The sequence below is a fragment of the Paramormyrops kingsleyae genome, chromosome 1, assembly GCF_048594095.1.
Source record: "Paramormyrops kingsleyae isolate MSU_618 chromosome 1, PKINGS_0.4, whole genome shotgun sequence".
NCBI classification, from domain to species: domain Eukaryota; kingdom Metazoa; phylum Chordata; class Actinopteri; order Osteoglossiformes; family Mormyridae; genus Paramormyrops; species Paramormyrops kingsleyae.
The window spans coordinates 2,255,498-2,275,163 of record NC_132797.1 but is presented as its reverse complement, the minus strand read 5'-3'; the positions used below and the strand labels follow the sequence as shown (position 1 = coordinate 2,275,163).

The window sequence follows — 19,666 nt, the reverse complement described above, 5'->3', positions numbered from 1 at the left end:
TGCCTCTGCATCTCTCACTCACTGCCTCTGCATCTCTCACTTTCATTCACAGCCTCCTTGCATCACTCTCACTCACAGTCTCTGCATGTCACTCTCACTCACTACATCCACATCTCTCACTCACAGCCTCCTTGTGTCACTCTCACTCACAGCCTCCTTGTGTCACTCTCACTCACAGTCTCCGCATCTGTCACTCTCACTCAAAGCCTTCATATCTCTCACTCACAGCCTCCGCATCTGTCACTCTCACTCACTATATCCCCATCTCTCACTCACTGCCTCTGCATCTCTCACTCATAGCCTCCATATCTCTCACTCACAGCCTCCGCATCTGTCACTCTCACTGACAGCCTTTGCATCTCTCACTATCACTCAAAGCCTCCACATCTCTCACTCTTACTCACTACCTCCGCATCTGTCACTCAATGCCTCCGCATCTCTCACTCTCACTCACTGCCTCTGCATCTCTCAGTATCACTCAAAGCCTCCGCATCTCACAATCATTCACTGCCTTCACATCTCTCACTCACAGCATCTGCATCTCTCACTCTCACTCACTGCCTCTGCATCTCTCACTCACTGCCTCTGCATCTCTCACTTTCATTCACAGCCTCCTTGCATCACTCTCACTCACAGTCTCTGCATGTCACTCTCACTCACTACATCCACATCTCTCACTCACAGCCTCCTTGTGTCACTCTCACTCACAGCCTCCTTGTGTCACTCTCACTCACAGTCTCCGCATCTGTCACTCTCACTCAAAGCCTTCATATCTCTCACTCACAGCCTCCGCATCTGTCACTCTCACTCACTATATCCCCATCTCTCACTCACTGCCTCTGCATCTCTCACTCATAGCCTCCATATCTCTCACTCACAGCCTCCGCATCTGTCACTCTCACTCACTATATCTGCATATCCCGCTTTCACTCACCTTCATGTACTCTGTGATGACAGAGCACAACCTTAGCAGCAAATAGATCTCTTTACAAAAACAAACAGTGCTGCCACAGATCCCAACAGTGCCTCATGTCCTGTTATGCCAGGGTTTTGTGCTTTCTTAGTGAACAATCTACTGTTTATTTAGTTTTTGCTTTATTTTCCTGAACTGAATATAGTGTAACAGCTTGTAACTGAAGAGCAAATTTCCAAGACTCGGTCCACGGGATACATTTTTGAGAAAATCTCCATGGCTTTAGTGAGTTTGGAAATTTAATGAAATTTCTTTGTTGAATTGCATGAGGGCTGAGTAAGTAATAGTTTTTGTGAATTTGATCTTTACTTGATCGTAAGTGTTTTCTGATGTATATGTACAGCTCTTTCAGCTGAATTTAGTATTCAGAATGAGGTGATTTACTATGGTTATTTAAGCTTGCCTGTGGTAAAGTTACCAGAAGAAAAATAGCCGACACAATCAATGCCCATCACAAAAAGCAGTCATGCTGACACCTGTTGCTCCCACTTCAGTCTCGTTGTGGATATAATTCCTTGCAGTGGTGCTTCTGAAAGCCCTCATTTTGATTCACGCCATCCTGTACCTTCTCACCATGGATTATGCCTGGCAGTTGGAGACTGCTCTGTGGCCAGTGCTCCCTTGCAGCACCCCTGCATTGCTGTCATGCACATGCACTTGTTGCCATGACAACAGTGCACAGTGTGGCGTGTCTGCCATGATCTACAATCACACACCCACCATGATGAGGGTAGTCAGCATTTTGTCATTTTGAGTTGGTATCTGTACCCAGTAAGGTGTTGGGTTGCTTCAGCTCTGTTTTGTAAGAGAAGTCAAACATTTCAGATCCCTGTTCTCCTAATATCCTTGCCTAACTTGGGTAGATAATGCTGCAAAAGGTTCCTTAACTGCTGTTGAACGTATGCTGGGCTTTTCAGTACCGTAAAATGACACACAGGCAGACAGACAGCCGGATCTCAGAAGGCCAAACTGCTCTCACATTACCATGTTTAAACAGCCATTCATTCATCTTCTTGCTGATTTTCCAGTATTGAGTGTGAGAGGTTTTCATTTCAAATACTCCTTCATCTTTTGTTTATAGTGTTACATCATTTATCCATTCCATTCATTTTCATTTAGTTAATAAACTTATTGAAATATTTTTTAAAATATTTTAATTATTTTCAATTTAAGTATTGCTTAACATAGGACATTCTTCATAGAAACGACTGTATTTATGTATCATCATATTCAGTTTAGCAACATGCAGTGCCATGGGTCAGATGGTCAGTAGAATCTGCGTCATGGACATTGTGGATAATCCGTGTGATGGGCAGGCAGCGGGCAGCGGCGGGCAGCGGGCGAGGCATTGTCCCGACAGTTTGTCATGATTTATCGGCTTGGAGCTGCAGTAATGTTTCCGTTTTACAAAACCCTATGCCGTCTCCCATAGGTAATTTGCTGGTGATTGCGTTTGTCAGTTATTTTGGGGCGAAGCTTCACAGGCCAAAGATCATTTCAGTAGGATGCCTCCTGATGTCTGCTGGGACGTTCTTAATGGCCATACCTCACTTCATCACTGGCCGGTAGGTGCAGAGGATGGGCACCCCAAAATGGGTTTTTTTAGGTAGTATTTCTAGGTTACTGATGCAAGTGTTTATTATACTTATTATTATTCATATTATTAATTATTATTAGTATTATATAATAACAATAATAACTATTTTTAAATAAATAAGAAAAGAATAATAATTTTATTATTATAAAATGTATGTTACCATTTTACTTAATATATAAAATGTGTATTTTTAGAAGGTATGATAAGGATTTGATATGAATGCACAAAACATTAAGATAATGAGATGCATATTAAAATTAGGAGGCCTACAGAAGTACTGTTCAGGTGTTTGCTAACTGGTGATCTCAGATGAGTAGTAACATTAGTGATATATATATATATATAAATGTTAAATGGCCCAGCTTTGTGAATGTTTGTGTGATATCATGCTTTGGCTGTGAACTTCATACTCTGTACTGAGGACATCTGTAAGCACCTGTTTTCGAGAAAATGTTGCAGGAGTTACTGGAGGCCTGAGTGACGGTGGCATTCTCGGAGTAATATTACTGTTCCCTGAGTAACATCAGCTCTCACGGAGTAACAGTAGCATTCTCTGAGTGATGCTAGTGTTCTCTGAATGATGTTAGCATTCACTGAGTGATATTAACATTCTCTAACACTACTGTTCCGTGAGTGAGCATTCCCTAACAATACTATGTCTTGTTGGAACATTAGTGTTCCCTGAGTATTGTTACTGTTCCCTGAGTGACATTAGCATTCAGTAACATTACTGTTCCCATCTGTAATGTTACTGTTCCCTAAGTATTGTTACCGTTCCCTGAGTGATGTTAGCATTCTGCAACATTACTGTTCCCTGTTGTAATGTTACTGTTCCTTGAGTATTGAGTGATGTTAGCGTTCTGTAATGTTACTGTTCCCCAAGTAACGTTACTGTTCCCTGAGCGATGTCAGCATTCTTTAACGTTACCCCGAGCGATATTAGCATCCCGTAACATTACTCTTACTGTTCCCTGATCCCTGAGTCAAGTTCCTATTCCCTGAGTGATGTTAGCATTACCTGAGTGATGTTAGTGCTCCTGTCTTCACCTGTGACTAATGTGCAGCTACAAGTTTGAAACATCAGTCAGGTCTTCGGTGAACACCAGCACTAGTCTATCCCCATGTTCAGCAAGCTCACTCGACCCGCTGACACCAGGCGACAGGCTTCCCGCCATCCCAGGTGAACATGTTTACTTGCCACACAGTTCACGCTCCTTTCCAGTCAAACCCTGCAGCTCTGACAGACATTACGTTTAAATAGTCAGCAGAAACAGCATTAATTATTCATAGAATAAATTAATAAAATATCAAACATTTCAAAGTTACTCTGATCCTAATGCAATACTGCTCAAGGGAGGAACAGTCTGCATTTTTATCCTGAACATTGAGATGACTGCCTAACATTTATCATATTGTATATAAAACATATCACTGCAATAGTCATGTATATAATCAATAATTCCATGTGCAGTCTCAGTATGACAGCTGTATACATGTTTACGATCTTGCATTGCATGTAGGATTGAGTTAAATAACTTACATACATGTTTACAATCATATACAGTTATTCTATTCATTATATTCATATGTAAATACATACATGGAGGTAATAGTCATATCTACATGACACACACTTATTTTATTAGGAGCCCATTTTATCTCCAGAATCTCATCATGGGTTGTGTGTTCAGAGAGGCCTGTACTGTAGTTCTGAGCTCTTATATTCACGCCGGTGGCCTTCCTGCTAGTTTGATTGAGCCTGACCACACTAATCTCTCATTAAAAAGGTTTTTCTTCTCTGTAAAAGAAAGTGTAATATCTGAAAAATGCCATGTCAGGAACCAACGTGTCTAGCATGAACAATTACAGCACGTTTAAAATCACTTAGATCACATGCCATAGCCATTTAAATGATTTTATTCCACGCAGTAAGTGAACCTCTTGGCAATGTGTGTGTGATATAATTCAGCTGCAGCCACATAATTCCTTTATTCTGAGTTAATAAGCAGCTAATAAGGTGGCCCACTAAGTATACATATATTTATAATTACAGTTATATAAAAGGAACAGTTACTATACAATTATAATAATTATGATTACTGTAGAAGGAATAACAGTAACATATAGTCACAGCTAAACTGTATATTTGATTTTCATGATCAGACTATTCCCTCCCCCCATCCCCACCCCGCACCCCCTCACCCTAGGCTGTGAGCGGGAGTCCAGTCTCTCCATGTGGATCTACGTTCTCCTGGGAAACATATTGCGTGGAATCGGCGAGACTCCCATACAGCCGCTGGGAATCTCGTACATCGACGACTATGCCCGTGCGGAAAATGTGGCCTTCTACATTGGTAACACCCAGTCTTTTGCTCAGAGAGACTTTTCCATTGGTTATTATTGTGAGTTTACCAGGGATTCTGTACAAGAGGACAGAAACAATTTAGCTATACAAGCCTTACAAGCCTATCAGCGCAGTGCTGCACAGAATAACTGATGGATATAAGCTGTATCACACCATCCAACTCCTAACTGGCAGCATTATGCAACTACATAAAAAAACCTCAGACATCTGACTGGCTCCTACTATAAGTCTTTTAACTCTCCCTTGTCAAGTATTGTCTACCCCGTATGCAGAGCAATTATAACAATGTTTATAATTATAATTATAAAATACAATTATTTTCCAGGCTGCATTCAAACAATATCCATCATTGGTCCAGTGTTTGGCTACTTACTGGGATCTATCTGTGCTGGAATATATGTCGACATTGGATTTGTGGACATGGGTAAGTACAGGAGTGATTCTAAGATTATTTTAAGGTGTGGGGGGGGCAACCTTACTTATGGTGGAGGCATAAGTGGGGCCAACCTCATTAACCAATGATATGTTTTGAATCGGTGAGTGACAGGGGAGGGTGCACACTGAGGTCCAATCAGCTTTCAGCTTGCACCCAGTTAACCCCGTAAGTGCCTACCTCTCCCCCTTTCAGACAGCATCACGATCACCCCGGGCGATGCCCGCTGGGTGGGGGCCTGGTGGCTGGGCTTCATCATCGCAGGGACCGTCACCCTGCTCTCTGCCATCCCGTTCTGGTTCCTGCCCAAGTCGCTGCCCGCGCCAGCAGGCCTCCGGCTCTCTGGGTACACCGCGGGAGAGCAGTCCCGCTTCGCCACGGGCGCGTCGCATAGCGAGGATAAGCACACTGCTGACGAGCCACCTGTACTCCTCGAAATGGCGAAGGGTAAAATGGCCGCTAACCGTGGCGGTCTCCGTTACGCTAAAATAAAGCAGCAACTAAAAAATGTCCTTGTTGTTACTTTAAAGAATTTCTGCCATCTTTGAAAAACCTGCTTGGCAACCCAGTCTACTTCCTGTATCTCTGCGTGACCATCGTCCAGTTCAACTCCCTGATTGGGATGGTCACATACAAGCCAAAGTACATCGAGCAGCATTATGGACAGTCAGCCTCCAACGCTAACTTCCTTATGGGTATGTAGCTGTCACCCTCCTGCCCTCCTATCAGACACAGCTCATATTTATGCCAAATGTACCCCTAGAACGAATCCTTATGCCAACCTTCACCATGGACTTAAGCCTATAGCCTGAATGTCTTCATCAGCTCTAATGACAGCAGCATCCCTAACCTGTTTCCTAACCCAAATCTTTCTCTTGGGTCTAATGCTAATACCAACCTTAACCCTAACCTAACCTGAACTTAACCTAATCTGGTGCCATCCCTAACTAAACCCTTTATGCCAAACCCAGTATAGTTCAAGATCGAGTTCATTTTATTACTATAGCACATTTCAGACAACCAAGGTTGACACAAAGTGCTGTGAAAATCAGAATAGCAAAGAGAACAAACACATACAACATCATGAAACTAGACAGCTCCTATACTGAATTAAAAGCCAAAGAATAAAAATGGGTTTTTAAGCAAGCTTTAAACGTGGACAGTGTTGGTTCCTGCTGAACATGCAGGGGCAAATAGTTCCAAAATGTTGGGCCTGCAACCGCGAATGCACAATTTCCCCTAAGCTTCAACCTAAATTTCGGGATCAGCAAAAGGCTTTGGTCTACTGATCTCAAAGTTTTATTTGGAACATACAGATTTAAAGGCCCCGACAGATAGGTGAGAGCAAGGCCATTAAGGGATTGTTAGTATTTTAAATTCAATCCTAAAACACACCGGTAACCAGTGCAGTGCAGCAAGTATTGAGGACATGTGATCCCGCTTTCACTTTCCTGTTAGAAGCCGCATTTTGGATCAATTGTAGTTGAAAGATAGAGGCCTGACTGATTCCAGCATAATTTTTTTTTTTAAATAATCGAGACAAGAGGAGATAAACGCATTTGTGACCCTTTCAAAGTCACGAAAGCTCAGAAAGGGCTTGGCTTTGGCAAGAGCTCTAACTGGAAAGAGCTCTTAACCACAGAGTTTATTTGTTTATCAAGTTTGAAATCACTGTCCATAATTACCCGTAGATTAATGTACCTAATGTGATGTTTGAAGGGACCTAGGTCTGTGTTATGAATATCATGTTTACCAGGGGAAAAAATCACATCCTTGGTTTTACTTTAATTTAAGTTAAAAAATTTTAGCACCATCCATCTCTTAACATCATTCAGACACTCCAGCAATTTTGTTAGTAAGTTTGAATTCTTCAGTGTTAATGGACAATAGATCTGAGTGTCGTCAGCATAAAAATTAAATGAAATTCCATAATTCGTAAACATGGATCCTACGGGAAGCATATCTAAGTCTTAACCCTAACCCATAAGGCAACCCTACCCCTAACACTGGGGTGACCATGTTTTACTTTGGACTCCTGGGGCAGGACACAGAGGCGTCAATGCAAAGCAAATATGAAACAAAGTGAAACCCTAGGCTTCTTTAGGTCCCAAAACAGAAGACAAACCTGGGAAAAAAGGACATATGGTCACTTAACTAAGCCCTAACTCCACCCTAACAGCCACACACCATGACCAGTCTAGACACACCAGTTAGCCTGTATGTCTTTGGAGTTTGGGAGGGAACCAGTGTACCCAGACCGAGATCTGTGTGACTCTCCACACACACTAGGGAGGATGGAGTCGGATTCCCAGCCCTGGATGTGTGAGGCAGCAGAGCTTCTCTCTGCCATCAGAATGTTTACATCTCTAGACTTGAGCACTTTCCATTAAGTTTGGATTTGGGGACTTCGGCGTCTCTGAATGAGCAGTGCACTGGGACGTCGTCCTGACACTCGTGACTCGTGCTGCCTCTGCAGGCGTCATCAACATCCCGGCTGTGGCCCTCGGGATGTTCTCAGGAGGTGTCATCATGAAGAAGTTCAAGATGAGCCTCATGGGGGCAGCCAAGTTCGCCTTTGGGACGTCACTGCTGGGCTACTTGCTGTCCCTCTTCTTCTTCTCCATGGGCTGTGAGAATGCCAGGGTGGCAGGGATAACAGTGACCTACAGAGGGTTTGTGCTTCCTAAGGAGCTAAAACGCATAATGTCACAGTGATACATCTAATGATAAAATGAGCTGCAGAAAGCCAGGACATTGAAGGAGGAGCTGGAGGACTTGACTGCTGTTTTGTTCATATCTATATTAAAGGGGCCCTATTATGCTTTCCGGTTTTCCCATTCCTTTAGTGTGTTATATAATGTTATGTACATGTAAACGGTCTGCAGAGTTTTAAGGTTCAAAGTACACGCCAAAGGGAGTCACTCTCACCACAGAAACCACTAATCTCTAATCAGCCTGAAACACCTCGTTGGAATTCCTGCCCTTACTTCCGTGACATGGTGAGGTCACCTCGTAAAACAATTCTTATTGGCCACCTGTTTGAGGTCACCTCGTAAAACAATTCTTATTGGCCACCTGTTTGCAAGGATCTGTCTGCAGACTGAAAGATGGGTGGACTGTGTAGGGCAAGCTGGCCAATCTGGCAAACTGACCAATCAAAGCAGACTGGGCTCATTTGGGGTGAGACTTAAAGCTTACTTACGCCGACAGGGCTAAAATTCCCCCCCAAATGGGCCTCTAGGGCTATTTTTTATAGCCAAAAGTGAAGTGAGAATTATAAACAATATCACTTCAGTAATCCCCTAATCAGAGCACCGTCTGCCGGCAGTAAATTTGCAGATTGGGTTTCCATATTTCCCGATGCGGGGCAGGGGTCCTATTTTGCCAGCTGATTTTGCTGGGGCCCTCGAATGTAGCCAAGTATTGCCGTGCATTAATCCGCCTCTGAATCCTCTGAATCTGGGTCCTTTATGTGTACCTTAAGTTCCATTATTTGTTGAACAGATAAGCGGGTCTGTCAGCTCACTCTCACTCGAGTTGCGTTCACACTCCATGTGCTTAAAGAGTGGAGGGACTCTCTTACAACGAGAAGTCGCAGCTTGCAGACTGCAACTCCGGCTGCTTCTGCTCCACGAACGACTGGGACCCGGTGTGCGGCGAGAACGGAATCACATATGTTTCTCCGTGCTTAGCCGGATGCCGTACTTCCCGTGGATCAGGGAAGAACACGGTGAGAGGATATGGAGGGGGGGGGGGGGGCGTGCTCTCACTTTGCGGATGTTTATGGGGTGTCTTCCCAGGCCTGGGTGCTGACCGCTGGCCGTGTGTGGTCTTGCCAGGTGTTCGAGCAGTGCCAGTGCGTGGCAGAGGCTGGCCAAGGCCCCCACAACCTGACGGCCACGGCGGGACACTGTCCTCACAGAGAGGGCTGCGATCGCATCTTCCCCTACTTCCTGGCCCTCTCTGTCATCAGCTCGTTCATCATCTCTCTGGGTGGCACCCCGGGCTACATCCTGCTCATCAGGTTCCTGCCTCTGTACCAGACGTAGAGCGTCACCTTCTGAAATACATGATACACTGCCCTAGGACTGGTGAAGGAGGATAGCTAGATGTCCGAATCAGACAGGAAGTTCAGAATTACTTTGATCTGCCAAAGGTTTGAGGTGAAATCGCCAGCAGCCTTGCTACTGTAGTGCTTCTATACATCATCATCCAAACACAAGGTCCTCCATGTTCATTAGAGCTTTTAGATCACAGGTTTTAATGAATGTACATTTTTTCCTCACCTATAGGTGCATTAAGCCAGAGTTAAAGTCCTTAGCTTTGGGATTACACACACTGGCTACACGGACTCTTGGTGAGTAAGAATAAAAGACAAACCTGCATGGAAATCTTGCTTAGAGATGCTGAGCAGTGAACCTGCCAGCTGTGATCTTCTGACTCTACCCGCTAGCTGTTTATGTAGATTCTGAAGGGCGGGGCTTTTGAGTGGGGAAACAGCAAACCCGTCCCCGAGTTTGGAGGGGGGGGGGGGGGCTGCCTGAGATATTGACACTCCTGGAGTTTCCCTCTTTTCCTGTGCTGTAGCGGGAATCCCTGCCCCCATATACTTTGGGGCCATCATCGACAGCACCTGCCTGAAGTGGGGACAGAACAGATGTGGACGGAGAGGAGCTTGCAGGATCTACAACACTGCGGCATACAGGTACTGGGGTGCGCTCTATGCAGCCTGTGTGGCATTCAGTGCTTAGCACGTAGCGGTTAGCTTAGCATGTCCACCGGTCCCCTGCAGGATCGTCTACCTGGGCCTGACACTGGGGCTGCGGACCGCGTCCTTCTTCCTCTGCTTGCTGGGAATCGTGCTGCTAGAAAAGCAGATCAGGGAGGAGGCAGAGGAGCGGGGCAAGCTGGGGAACGGCACGGCAGAGGCCGTCACGAAGGGCGAGGAGGAAGACGACAGCGGCGACAGCTCGGCACACTACAGCCAGCTGATACGGACGTCAGGCCGTGAGCCTGACAGGGAGACGCGTCTCTGAGCCGCCCCATCTCCACCCTCACGCATGCACTGGGCAGCACCAGCAAACATCGCAAACTGATTTCATACTGCAGATATATATTTCTACACAGATCACAACAAAATATTTCATAGAAACTGCAAATACGTTTTACAAAAGTTTTTTTTTTTTTTTTTTAAGATGTAATTTTTGTATTGACTTTTTTAAGTGTCTGACTGTAAATGGTTTGGAGCTGTAGAAGTACGGACTTTCATTCCACGATAGCTTTTCGTGACTGTTGAAACTGTGTCCTGTGTCTCACTTTCTGGTTCAGGCCTTGTGTTGCAGAGACACGGCTATGTCAGGTCATTACGTTCCCCATCTTCTTTAAAGCCGTTCATGAAGTAACGTGGCAGTAATCATTTCAGGGTGTCGTGGGCACCCATGACACACTTCCCTGTACACATCCGGCCTTCTTTGTCACAGGATGTGGTTTTTGGTACAGCATCATCAGCTGACACCTCAGACTGGAACCATGCAGCAGTACGATGTGAGGTAGCGTATGAGGCCTTACGCACCACCCGCATTGTTCTTAATTACCCGGCCCTTTGTGCCTCAGCCTTCTGAGCCACCATCAACCCTAACAGAGATGTTGATTTCAGTAGAATAGGTTTATCGTACCTTGTCCGTATTCAATATTATTTCCATAATAGAAAATTAATTTTTAAAAAGCTGGATAACAAATGAATATTACTGCAAATACCATAACCTAAAGTAAAATATTCAGTTCTTTTCTAAAGTCTCTCTAAAAATGAATGTGTGCAGATTTTCTCTTTTGAATCAAATGTAATTTTCTTGAAATCTAAGACACCTTTTTCTGACCCGTGAATACCATCCAGTACGTGTGATTTTAAGAGGGGAAAAACTAGATAAAATCCATAGAGCATGACTTAACAATCCAAACAGCAGCACGTAAATAAGTGTAAACATTCCACATCTCCATGCTTGATAGATTTTAAAAACAACCTCATTCCCTTCAGCTGTGACCCAACATCAGTATATTTCTTTAGCATACAAAAATTCAGAAAATCTATATATTATCAGTGCTTGAAGTGGGCCGGAACGCAGCGGAACGCAGTTCCGGAACTTCTGTATTTTCGTCTTTTGGGTTCCGCCACTTTTTTCTGCGTTCCGGTACTTACTGAAACTGATCCGACGCAGCGACAGTGGCCCGAGAAAATTAGAGTTCCTGCACTTATTTTTTCCCACTTCAAGCACTGTATATTATACATACATTATATGGACAAAAGTATTGGGACACCAGGCCATTACACCAACAGGAACTTATATGACATCCCAGTCTAAATCCATAGGCATCAGTACAGGGTTGGTCGCCCCTCTGCAGCTATAACAGCTGCCACTCTTCTGGGAAGACTTTCCACAAAATTATGGAGTGTGTCTGTGGGGATTTTTGACCATTCATCCAGAAGAGCATATGTGAGGTCAGGCACTGATGTTGGACCTGGAGGCCTGGCTCACAATCTCCATTCTAGTTTATCCCAAAGGTGTTTGATGGGGTTGAGGTCAGGGCTCTGTGTGGGCCAGTCAAGTTCTTCCACAGCAAACTCACCTAACCATGTCTTCAAGGATCTTGCTTTGTGCACTGGGGCACAGTCATGCTGGAACAGAAGCGGGCCTCCCTCAAACTGTTCCCACAAACCTGGAAGCATAGAATAGTCCAAAACATCTTGGTATACTGAAGCATTAAGAGTTCCACTGGAACTAAGAGGCCCAGCCCAAACCCGGAAAAACTGGGTTTTTCTGGCCACATGGCGAGGTGCTTGATTTTATGGATCTGGGTCTGAATCAAACACCTGAATTCAATGATTAAGACTGTGTCCTGTATGTATGTTTCTACCCAATGGTACGTGTCTGTGTGTTTACACACACACACACACACACACACACACACACACACACACACACACACACACAGATTATATTAATACCTGCATCACAAAAAAGGAATTGCTGATTGACATACAAAAGCCTTAAAATTATCTTTATTTTACATTAAGAAAAAGCTAAATTCAAAAACAAATATTTAAGAAAAAAATGAACATATATGGCATTGCTGTAAGGCACACTGCTAAATGAATTATTAGGGCTAATTTAGTGCAGGTGGCGGCACAGAGGTGAAGGGGATGTGCCGGTAATCGGAAGCTTCTTTGTTCAAATCCCAGGAGAGGTAGTCCTGTTATACCTGTAAAGTACTAAACATATAACATTCTACTGCGTTATCCAGCTGCTAATGTGGGGTGAGGATGGTTAGCCCTATCAACGTGAGCTTGAAGCTTCAGGGCTAACGGACGTGGACACAGCAGACAGCTTCAGCCAGTGATGTCTGGCCGGGTTAAAAGGTCATATATGCATGCAGACCGAAAACAGACAAAACCAAGCCTGTTTACCTCCAAAAATGTGAGGAGAAGCTGTACAGCCATGTCCCCATATCCTCATCCACCAGCCATGTGAAAAGACTTTGTAAATATTTTAATGTATGACACGTGTGAATGTTGGTATCTTCATTAAAAATTGAGTAAACCTTTGCTCATGTGACGTTTTCGCTGCATTTAAGGTGATTGTGCAGTGGCGTAAGAACACAAGCCAAAAAATATGGTGACGGAATACAAATGGATGGAGGATTTCGTCAAAATCAGGCCTCGCCCATCTCAAAGCACGCAATTAAAACCGCAAGATGTTTCACATTACTGACAGTCCGTGTTCCCTTTTTAGATCAAACATTCCTTAAGCTATCAACTTTGACAGCAAAAATGTGTCAAAATTGGCGAATACTCAGTGGAGCCACAACAGCAGCCATGTGAAAGCCCGACATCGAGACGATGGCATCCTCCGGTTTGTTCCGATCTGACCTCAAACCGCACAGGACAGAGCTAACAGCTACTGAGTGTACCATTGTCAAACATCAATGTACAAAAAAAAAATCAACCAGTATCAAGCGAAACTAGGTAGACAAAACAAACAGCACTTATTTCGGAGCTATAAAAGAGTGAAAATTATTCAAAAGTGCCCCATTTGAGGGAAACCCATTTTGGCAATGAACAATCAGCAACACATGTGGAAAGCAAGTGAACCTTTTTTTACGTTTCTCCAGCTGAATGATTTTTTTTTCCCCAGTGGATAATTAAAGTCCACACTGGAAGAGTTGTGGAGAACGCTTGCCGTTCCGAAGCAGCCCAACGCTGGGCATCTCGGGCTGAAACGTGGAGAACATGCTGAGGGGTTTCCTGAGCGCTGCTTTAGGGGCCTTCTCACGGACATCCACCCTCATCCGCCGGCAACCGCCACCATGTGAACCGAAGGCTCCACCTCAAAGCTCCTTGACTTACTGGCTCTTCTTGTCACCTTCATCTCCTTGATGAAGATTCTGGGTAAAATAACAGTGTTTGACAGTGTTGATTAATTTATAAAAGGAGAGCTGGACTGTTTTTACAGAGTCTCGGTTCTAAGCACTTAAAAGTTCTAAGACTGATGCAAACTAATAAAATGATAAAATAAGCAAAATGGGCATTCATGAAACTCAAGGGTCCTTTAACTCATCATGTAAACTAAAGTGGTGACTGATTAGGAGCAGCCATGGGGGATGGGGTAAGTGCCCGATGCAGACAGTCAGGTCCTTCTGCCTGTCAGCCTGGATGAGGACCTGGAGGCGGGCAACCAGGGGTGGGCAACCAGGGAACGGGCAACCAGGGGGCGGGCAACCGGGGGGCGGGCAACCAGTAGGTGGGCAACCTGGAGGTGGGCATAGGTGGCTCAGAGGCAGGCAGCCCGTTGCTTACCTGCAGCACATGGTGCTCCTGCAGCAGCCTCTCGTACTCCTGCGTCAGGCCCTCCGCCTGCCTCCGCACGGCCTTCACCTCCGCCTGGGATTTCTTCAGCGCTGTAGAGGAGAGAGAGAGGGAGAGAGAGAGATATATATCCCTCACACTGTTCTCTACCATTTATTTTTTTAGCAGATGTACAGCCAGTCCCTGGAGCGAATGGGGATCAAAGGCTCAGAGGCCCAACGGTGACATCACTCTGTCGGTGCTGGGATCTGAACTAGCAACCTTCAGACCAGAGTCCCAGAGTCTTAACCCACTTAGCCATACATTACTCCCAGGCAGAGTCTTTTACAGTGGACTGTAAAATGAACTCCACAGCCAAGGCGATTTCAGACCACAGTGTGACAAACCCTCATCTGTGGTCCGCAGCTCCTGAGTCAGCTTCTCCACCTCCTTCTTCAGCACCGCATTCCCCTCCTCCATCTTCCTCCCTGTCTTCCCTTCATCCAGCGTCTGAAGGATTGGAAGATACAGATTCATTTGGCCCTTTTTCACCAGCATGCTCTTACACAAACTGGAGAACAGCTCTCAGTCCCATAAGCCATTGCTGCTGCTGGTACTACAGCCTGCAGCGGAACACAGCAGTAACGCACAGGTCAAAATGGGAAAAAGACGCCTTGTCAATAATTATATTTCTTACTTATGCCACCCCCATCCCAGATCACCTACAAAATGTGTTAAGGTGTTAACACAGTTAAGCTGAAGCCTCATTCTCCAATTCGGATTTTTTTTTTTTGCTCAGACCGTATTTGCCTATCTTGACGGTTCACATTCATAGTTACAATTGACCTGAATCTGTACTATGAACGCCTCTGTCCTCCGAAACGGTTCACATGCGCACACGTAATCTGCATCACCAACAACAAAAAACAGTCAGTGCATGCGTATAGGCAAAAAAACCACATGAACCACACTTATGGAAGTCGCTCTGGCTAAGGGCGTCTGCCAAATGCTGTAAATGTAAATTCCAATCTGACCGTTCACGTTCATGTCACATATGAATGTGACTCAAATCTGATTTGGAAAGATTGAATTTGTTGGATTTGTCCCGACACAGCCATGAAAAAAACAGATCTGAGTCACATTCAGGCAAAAAATTGGATTTGAGTCACTTCAGCTTGGTAGTGTGAACGTAGCCTTAGACTCAAATCTGAAGCCTCTGAGGGAGAAGTCAGAGTAATGCCTCAAGGCTTTGAATTAGAGCCCGAGTTAAGTTTCCAGTCTCTGCTTAATATGTTTTCCAAGGGCTTTCTCTCCTTTGGAACTGCAATAACTAATAAAGGTTAATGGTGTAAGAACTACAGCACAATATCAGTTAAGATAAAATGCTTAAAAATACTATGTTTAAAGAAAAACTATTTTTCACTTAAACAGATGTTGGCATGAATGCAGCCATTGCCTGACTGAGTGGCTAAAGTGTAAGAGAAACGGCACCTTATGTAGAGATTAAAGCTCGAAGCCAATATCAAATAACAAAGCATAAAACATAATGAAGACAGAGAGAGTGCCGTGAGCATTTTGACGACTACCTTAAGCAAACAACTGGAAAAAACGTTGTCTAAAATGTGTTCAAAACTCAGCATCAGCAACATCATCATGAAAAGTGCTACTTCCTTGACCTGACTTCATGTTGGGCCTGCGTATGACCACTTCTGTTTTTAAACAAAGTATCGAAACATTAAACAAAAAAGTTAATGTCCTTTTTAGCGCTTTTTTGTTTTATACACTGCAAAGACGTTGCTTTTCTCGAAATGTACGATGCAAATTGTGAAGTTCTGTGTGTGATTGTTTTGAGGAGAATTTTCATATATTGGCAAAGTACCAAATTCAGAATTTGTTTCAAAATAAACTGTCAATTCAACATTAACTGCAAATAAAATCAGAGCCAGTGATCTATTAGGTTGCTTACGTTACAGGTGTGGTGTGGCGTTATGCACAGCGCAGTGCGCCTGCTCTTCTGCCAGCTCTTGCCTGGTCACTGTATTTTTCCCAGGCTTTGTGTCTGTATTATCAAAAGCTGGTCAACATCCACAGAAGTTTGGCCATGAGTTATTCCAGCCACTGGCAGTCAAATACATTGAAAGAAAAATGCATCTAATTTCTAAAGTGCCCATAGTTTTTTTATGCAGAATGTATTTATCTGTACTCTACAGAGCTAATTCTACATGATTCTGTGTTCATTTCTGCAGTAGCAGAATTGCTAAATCCTGGAGGTACTGGGTGAAGAATCAGGGATGGTTGCAACAAAAAAAAAAGAACTTTGGTCCTACAGAAATGTTCAGCTGTTAATTAAATTACGAAAGACTCATAGGCTGGGTTCCTGGTTTACACTTAATCTAAGGTTAGTAAATATAGGTTTAATTAATCATAGATGTGTTGTAGGTCTTACTTTTATCCCTGGATTAGTTAAACCATTTAAAACTATGATTAAAATAGGATTAATTTAGGTTCAGCGTCCACCACGATGGATTCTGACTAAACGTAAACAAATTCACAATGCATCTGGGTTAGTAATAAAAATCAGCATGGAAGACGCAGAAGGTTCGTAGGTTAAACTTCAAACATAATTTCAGATGAAACCACACCGCCATACCAAAACAGTTTTGTTAGTTATTTGTTAATTATTAAGGGATCGATCACGATCAAAACGGGACACAGCTATGTATATTTTACTTATATGACCCATGCCATGTTGATAATTCTTATTAAATTTGGCCTGCAGATCGAGCTTTCGTTTTCCACAGAATAAACAACGGCACAACGTTATCCTGCTAAGTTTCACCGCCGGCACTTGCGATATTAAATGAAAGTATATTGGTTAGCGAATTTTCCGATGCAGAAATATGGAGACACAAGCAAAAAATGTATTAAGAGTATGCTCACATCATAGAAGCCAAAAATGCAATGAAAAGCTCAACGCGTTGTACTGTTTTTTTTCCTCACATGTGTTTTTCTGCGTTTTCATCTTGCGTTTTTCCACATTCTTATGCGTCTTTATTCATGTTTAATGTTGCGTTGTATTAGCCGTTTCTATGATTGTACATGATGGTCCATAGTGTTTGTGGGGAAAAAGATGGAGTGAAAAACGCATACAAACACTTTGGACTGCGCTTGCAACCAATAAAACAGCCGATAGAAAGTAAGATAAATCTCTGGATGACAGCCAGCACAGCAATCCCACCCACTGTCAGTTTAAGAAGCTCACCTTTTTGAGTTCCTCGCAGTCCTCCATGTACTTCTTGGCCACCTGGTTGGCATTCTCCGCCTGGGTCTGCAGGGCCACTCCAGTCTCCGTGACAGACGCTAACTGGTTTATCAGCATTATGACACGCCTCATGACACTGCCATCAGACACACAGCAGGGAATTTGACACTCACTTGATGCATTACATTCATCAGCCAGTAGGGGGCAGCAGAGCACACAAAATGAGATTAGGTGATGGACTTGTCGGCACACAGCATTAAATGAAAATTTCATTCAACTATGAGGAATCCATTTAAGTTTTAAAGAAACATATAAAGAAACAAAAAATATACTCGTATGCCATGAGAGAAGCACTGAGGTTTTGAAACAACTTTGGATGGTACTGTTAGTGCCCTATAATCATCATCTAGGTCAAGCCAATAGGAATCTAAAGTAAAGACAGTTAAACCAATCGGTGAATGACCAGCACACAATATGCTGATCTATGATGGGTCTGGAAACTGTACTCCCATTCATTAACTACACAAGTAGAGAACGCGACAGACTTACAGCCACAGAAAGAGAGAAAAGCCAGAGATGTAGAGGTTCCTCTGGGAACGGAACAGCTTCATGTGCAGGTGGTCGAACATATTGGGTTGCAGCTTGGAATTCTGGTTGAGCTGCTCCCCCGAGTACTTCCTGACCTCCCGGACAGCGTCTGTGGGGGAAGCCAGAGGCAGCGGAGTCAAGGCAACAAATATCGCCTCTACAGTGAGACCATAACGTTAACAAGGTAAGTCAGCAAAAAACAAATGCGACAAAATACGTCAGACATTCCTCAGGCAAGGTGTTTGTTCCTTAGAGCTTTGGTGTGATCTGTGTGCTGGTTATAGATTTCATTCAAACTTACCAAGGAACAGGACAATTAGGATTATTATCATGGTGAGGAAGGCTTTGTTCCAAAATGAAGCCAACGCATTCCATACACGGAACCTGAACACAGACTGCCACCTAAGGGAGCAAAGGCACAGGAAAACGCATTCCATACACGGAACCTGAATACAGACTGCCACCTAAGGGAGCAAAGGCACAGGAAAACCAACCTTTGCTACCTCTGCTATTGATTAAATTAGAATGCGTTCAACGATTTGCTCTTATTTTGCCTATAATTTCATTTCATGTCATACACTTAGAATAAAACATTATTCAAGCAAACTGTTCTGATAAAAATGATCAAAGGTGTGTGCGACAGTTACCTCAGACGCACAAGGACAAAGAGGTTTTCTATCATTACAACACTCTGATCTTCATACGTCTCTGCATCACATTTAAAGAGATATGCAGACACTGTGGTACCTCTTGGCTGATATGAAAGGCAGACAGAGGATGAGCAGGACACCAATTTCCACGTAGAGGAAGGTGGCCACCGCCGTCCACTGCAGAGTCATCCTTCTGAAAGTTAAGCTGAAAACTAAAAAATCGTTTCCAAATTACTACAAGACATCTAGATCATGTGAACGCAGCCACCGGCTTCAAAATTTAGCAAAGAAACATACCCTAACCAAACCACACACACCACGTGCTAGTTATTCCTTTTAAAACACACATGTAGCTCAGTGTGAACAGGCAAACTAGAAGGGGACACCACAAATTTGCAAATGTCTAATTTATGTAGGCAAATGCAAAAACTTTTACATAAAGGCCTCTTTGATGGCTAGAGTTCACATATGTTCATTCATGTACATTATTCATCATTTATTTGTTTCACATCTAATGGTCTTATTCCAACTTTGCTAGGCAGTGAGGTGAGAATTTGTGGACTGCCCATTTCCATTTTCAATCAATTGTCCCTTCAACAACCCGTCAGTAGTGTTAAATTTTTATATGCAGCTTAACCTACTATTACTTTGGGGCCGCCTTACATCCTGCGAACTACCTGGCTCGTCGGACAACTTTAACTCTGTTTAGTCGGAAGTGTTTGAGCGAATTTGCTACTCGTAAAATAATTTATAACTTTGTAACTATACCTAACAAAAAACGTGACAAACACTAATATTTCACCACTTACCTTCTGAGCACTTTCTTTTCTAGATATAACAGATCAGAAAAGACGATGACACAGACAAGCCACTGCACACACCCCTTCCTGATTGGGAAAGCAATACTGCAGGCGAACTCGCGTGACGTCATATTAAGTCACCGTCTCATAGTATTTGCG

At 43.7% G+C, this 19,666-nt stretch overlaps 2 protein-coding genes across 4 annotated transcripts in view; one reads left to right on the top strand and one right to left on the bottom strand.

The window, feature by feature from the left end:
- Nucleotides 1–12,968, top strand: part of LOC111851215 (solute carrier organic anion transporter family member 1C1-like) — a 26,450-nt gene extending 13,482 nt beyond the window's left edge. For all 3 annotated transcript variants that reach the window (XM_023825916.2, XM_023825915.2, XM_023825911.2), the window contains 12 exons: nucleotides 2,406–2,538; nucleotides 3,635–3,750; nucleotides 4,778–4,924; nucleotides 5,261–5,359; nucleotides 5,564–5,815; nucleotides 5,899–6,063; nucleotides 7,845–8,040; nucleotides 8,933–9,098; nucleotides 9,208–9,392; nucleotides 9,661–9,725; nucleotides 9,956–10,073; nucleotides 10,161–12,968. In XM_023825916.2, coding sequence (XP_023681684.1) covers nucleotides 2,406–2,538; nucleotides 3,635–3,750; nucleotides 4,778–4,924; nucleotides 5,261–5,359; nucleotides 5,564–5,815; nucleotides 5,899–6,063; nucleotides 7,845–8,040; nucleotides 8,933–9,098; nucleotides 9,208–9,392; nucleotides 9,661–9,725; nucleotides 9,956–10,073; nucleotides 10,161–10,404 — 1,886 coding nt within the window. In that variant the 3' untranslated portion in view covers nucleotides 10,405–12,968. The remainder of the gene's footprint in view (nucleotides 1–2,405; nucleotides 2,539–3,634; nucleotides 3,751–4,777; nucleotides 4,925–5,260; nucleotides 5,360–5,563; nucleotides 5,816–5,898; nucleotides 6,064–7,844; nucleotides 8,041–8,932; nucleotides 9,099–9,207; nucleotides 9,393–9,660; nucleotides 9,726–9,955; nucleotides 10,074–10,160) is intronic.
- bcap29 (B cell receptor associated protein 29) lies at nucleotides 12,408–19,666 on the bottom strand. Its single transcript, XM_023825963.1, has 8 exons — nucleotides 19,517–19,666; nucleotides 18,805–18,919; nucleotides 18,359–18,459; nucleotides 18,019–18,166; nucleotides 17,470–17,605; nucleotides 14,615–14,717; nucleotides 14,220–14,320; nucleotides 12,408–13,807 (listed from the first exon to the last, which is right to left on the bottom strand). Exons 2-8 carry the CDS (start codon nucleotides 18,894–18,896, stop codon nucleotides 13,766–13,768), a joined length of 723 nt encoding a protein of 240 aa, XP_023681731.1. The 5' UTR covers nucleotides 18,897–18,919; nucleotides 19,517–19,666; the 3' UTR covers nucleotides 12,408–13,765.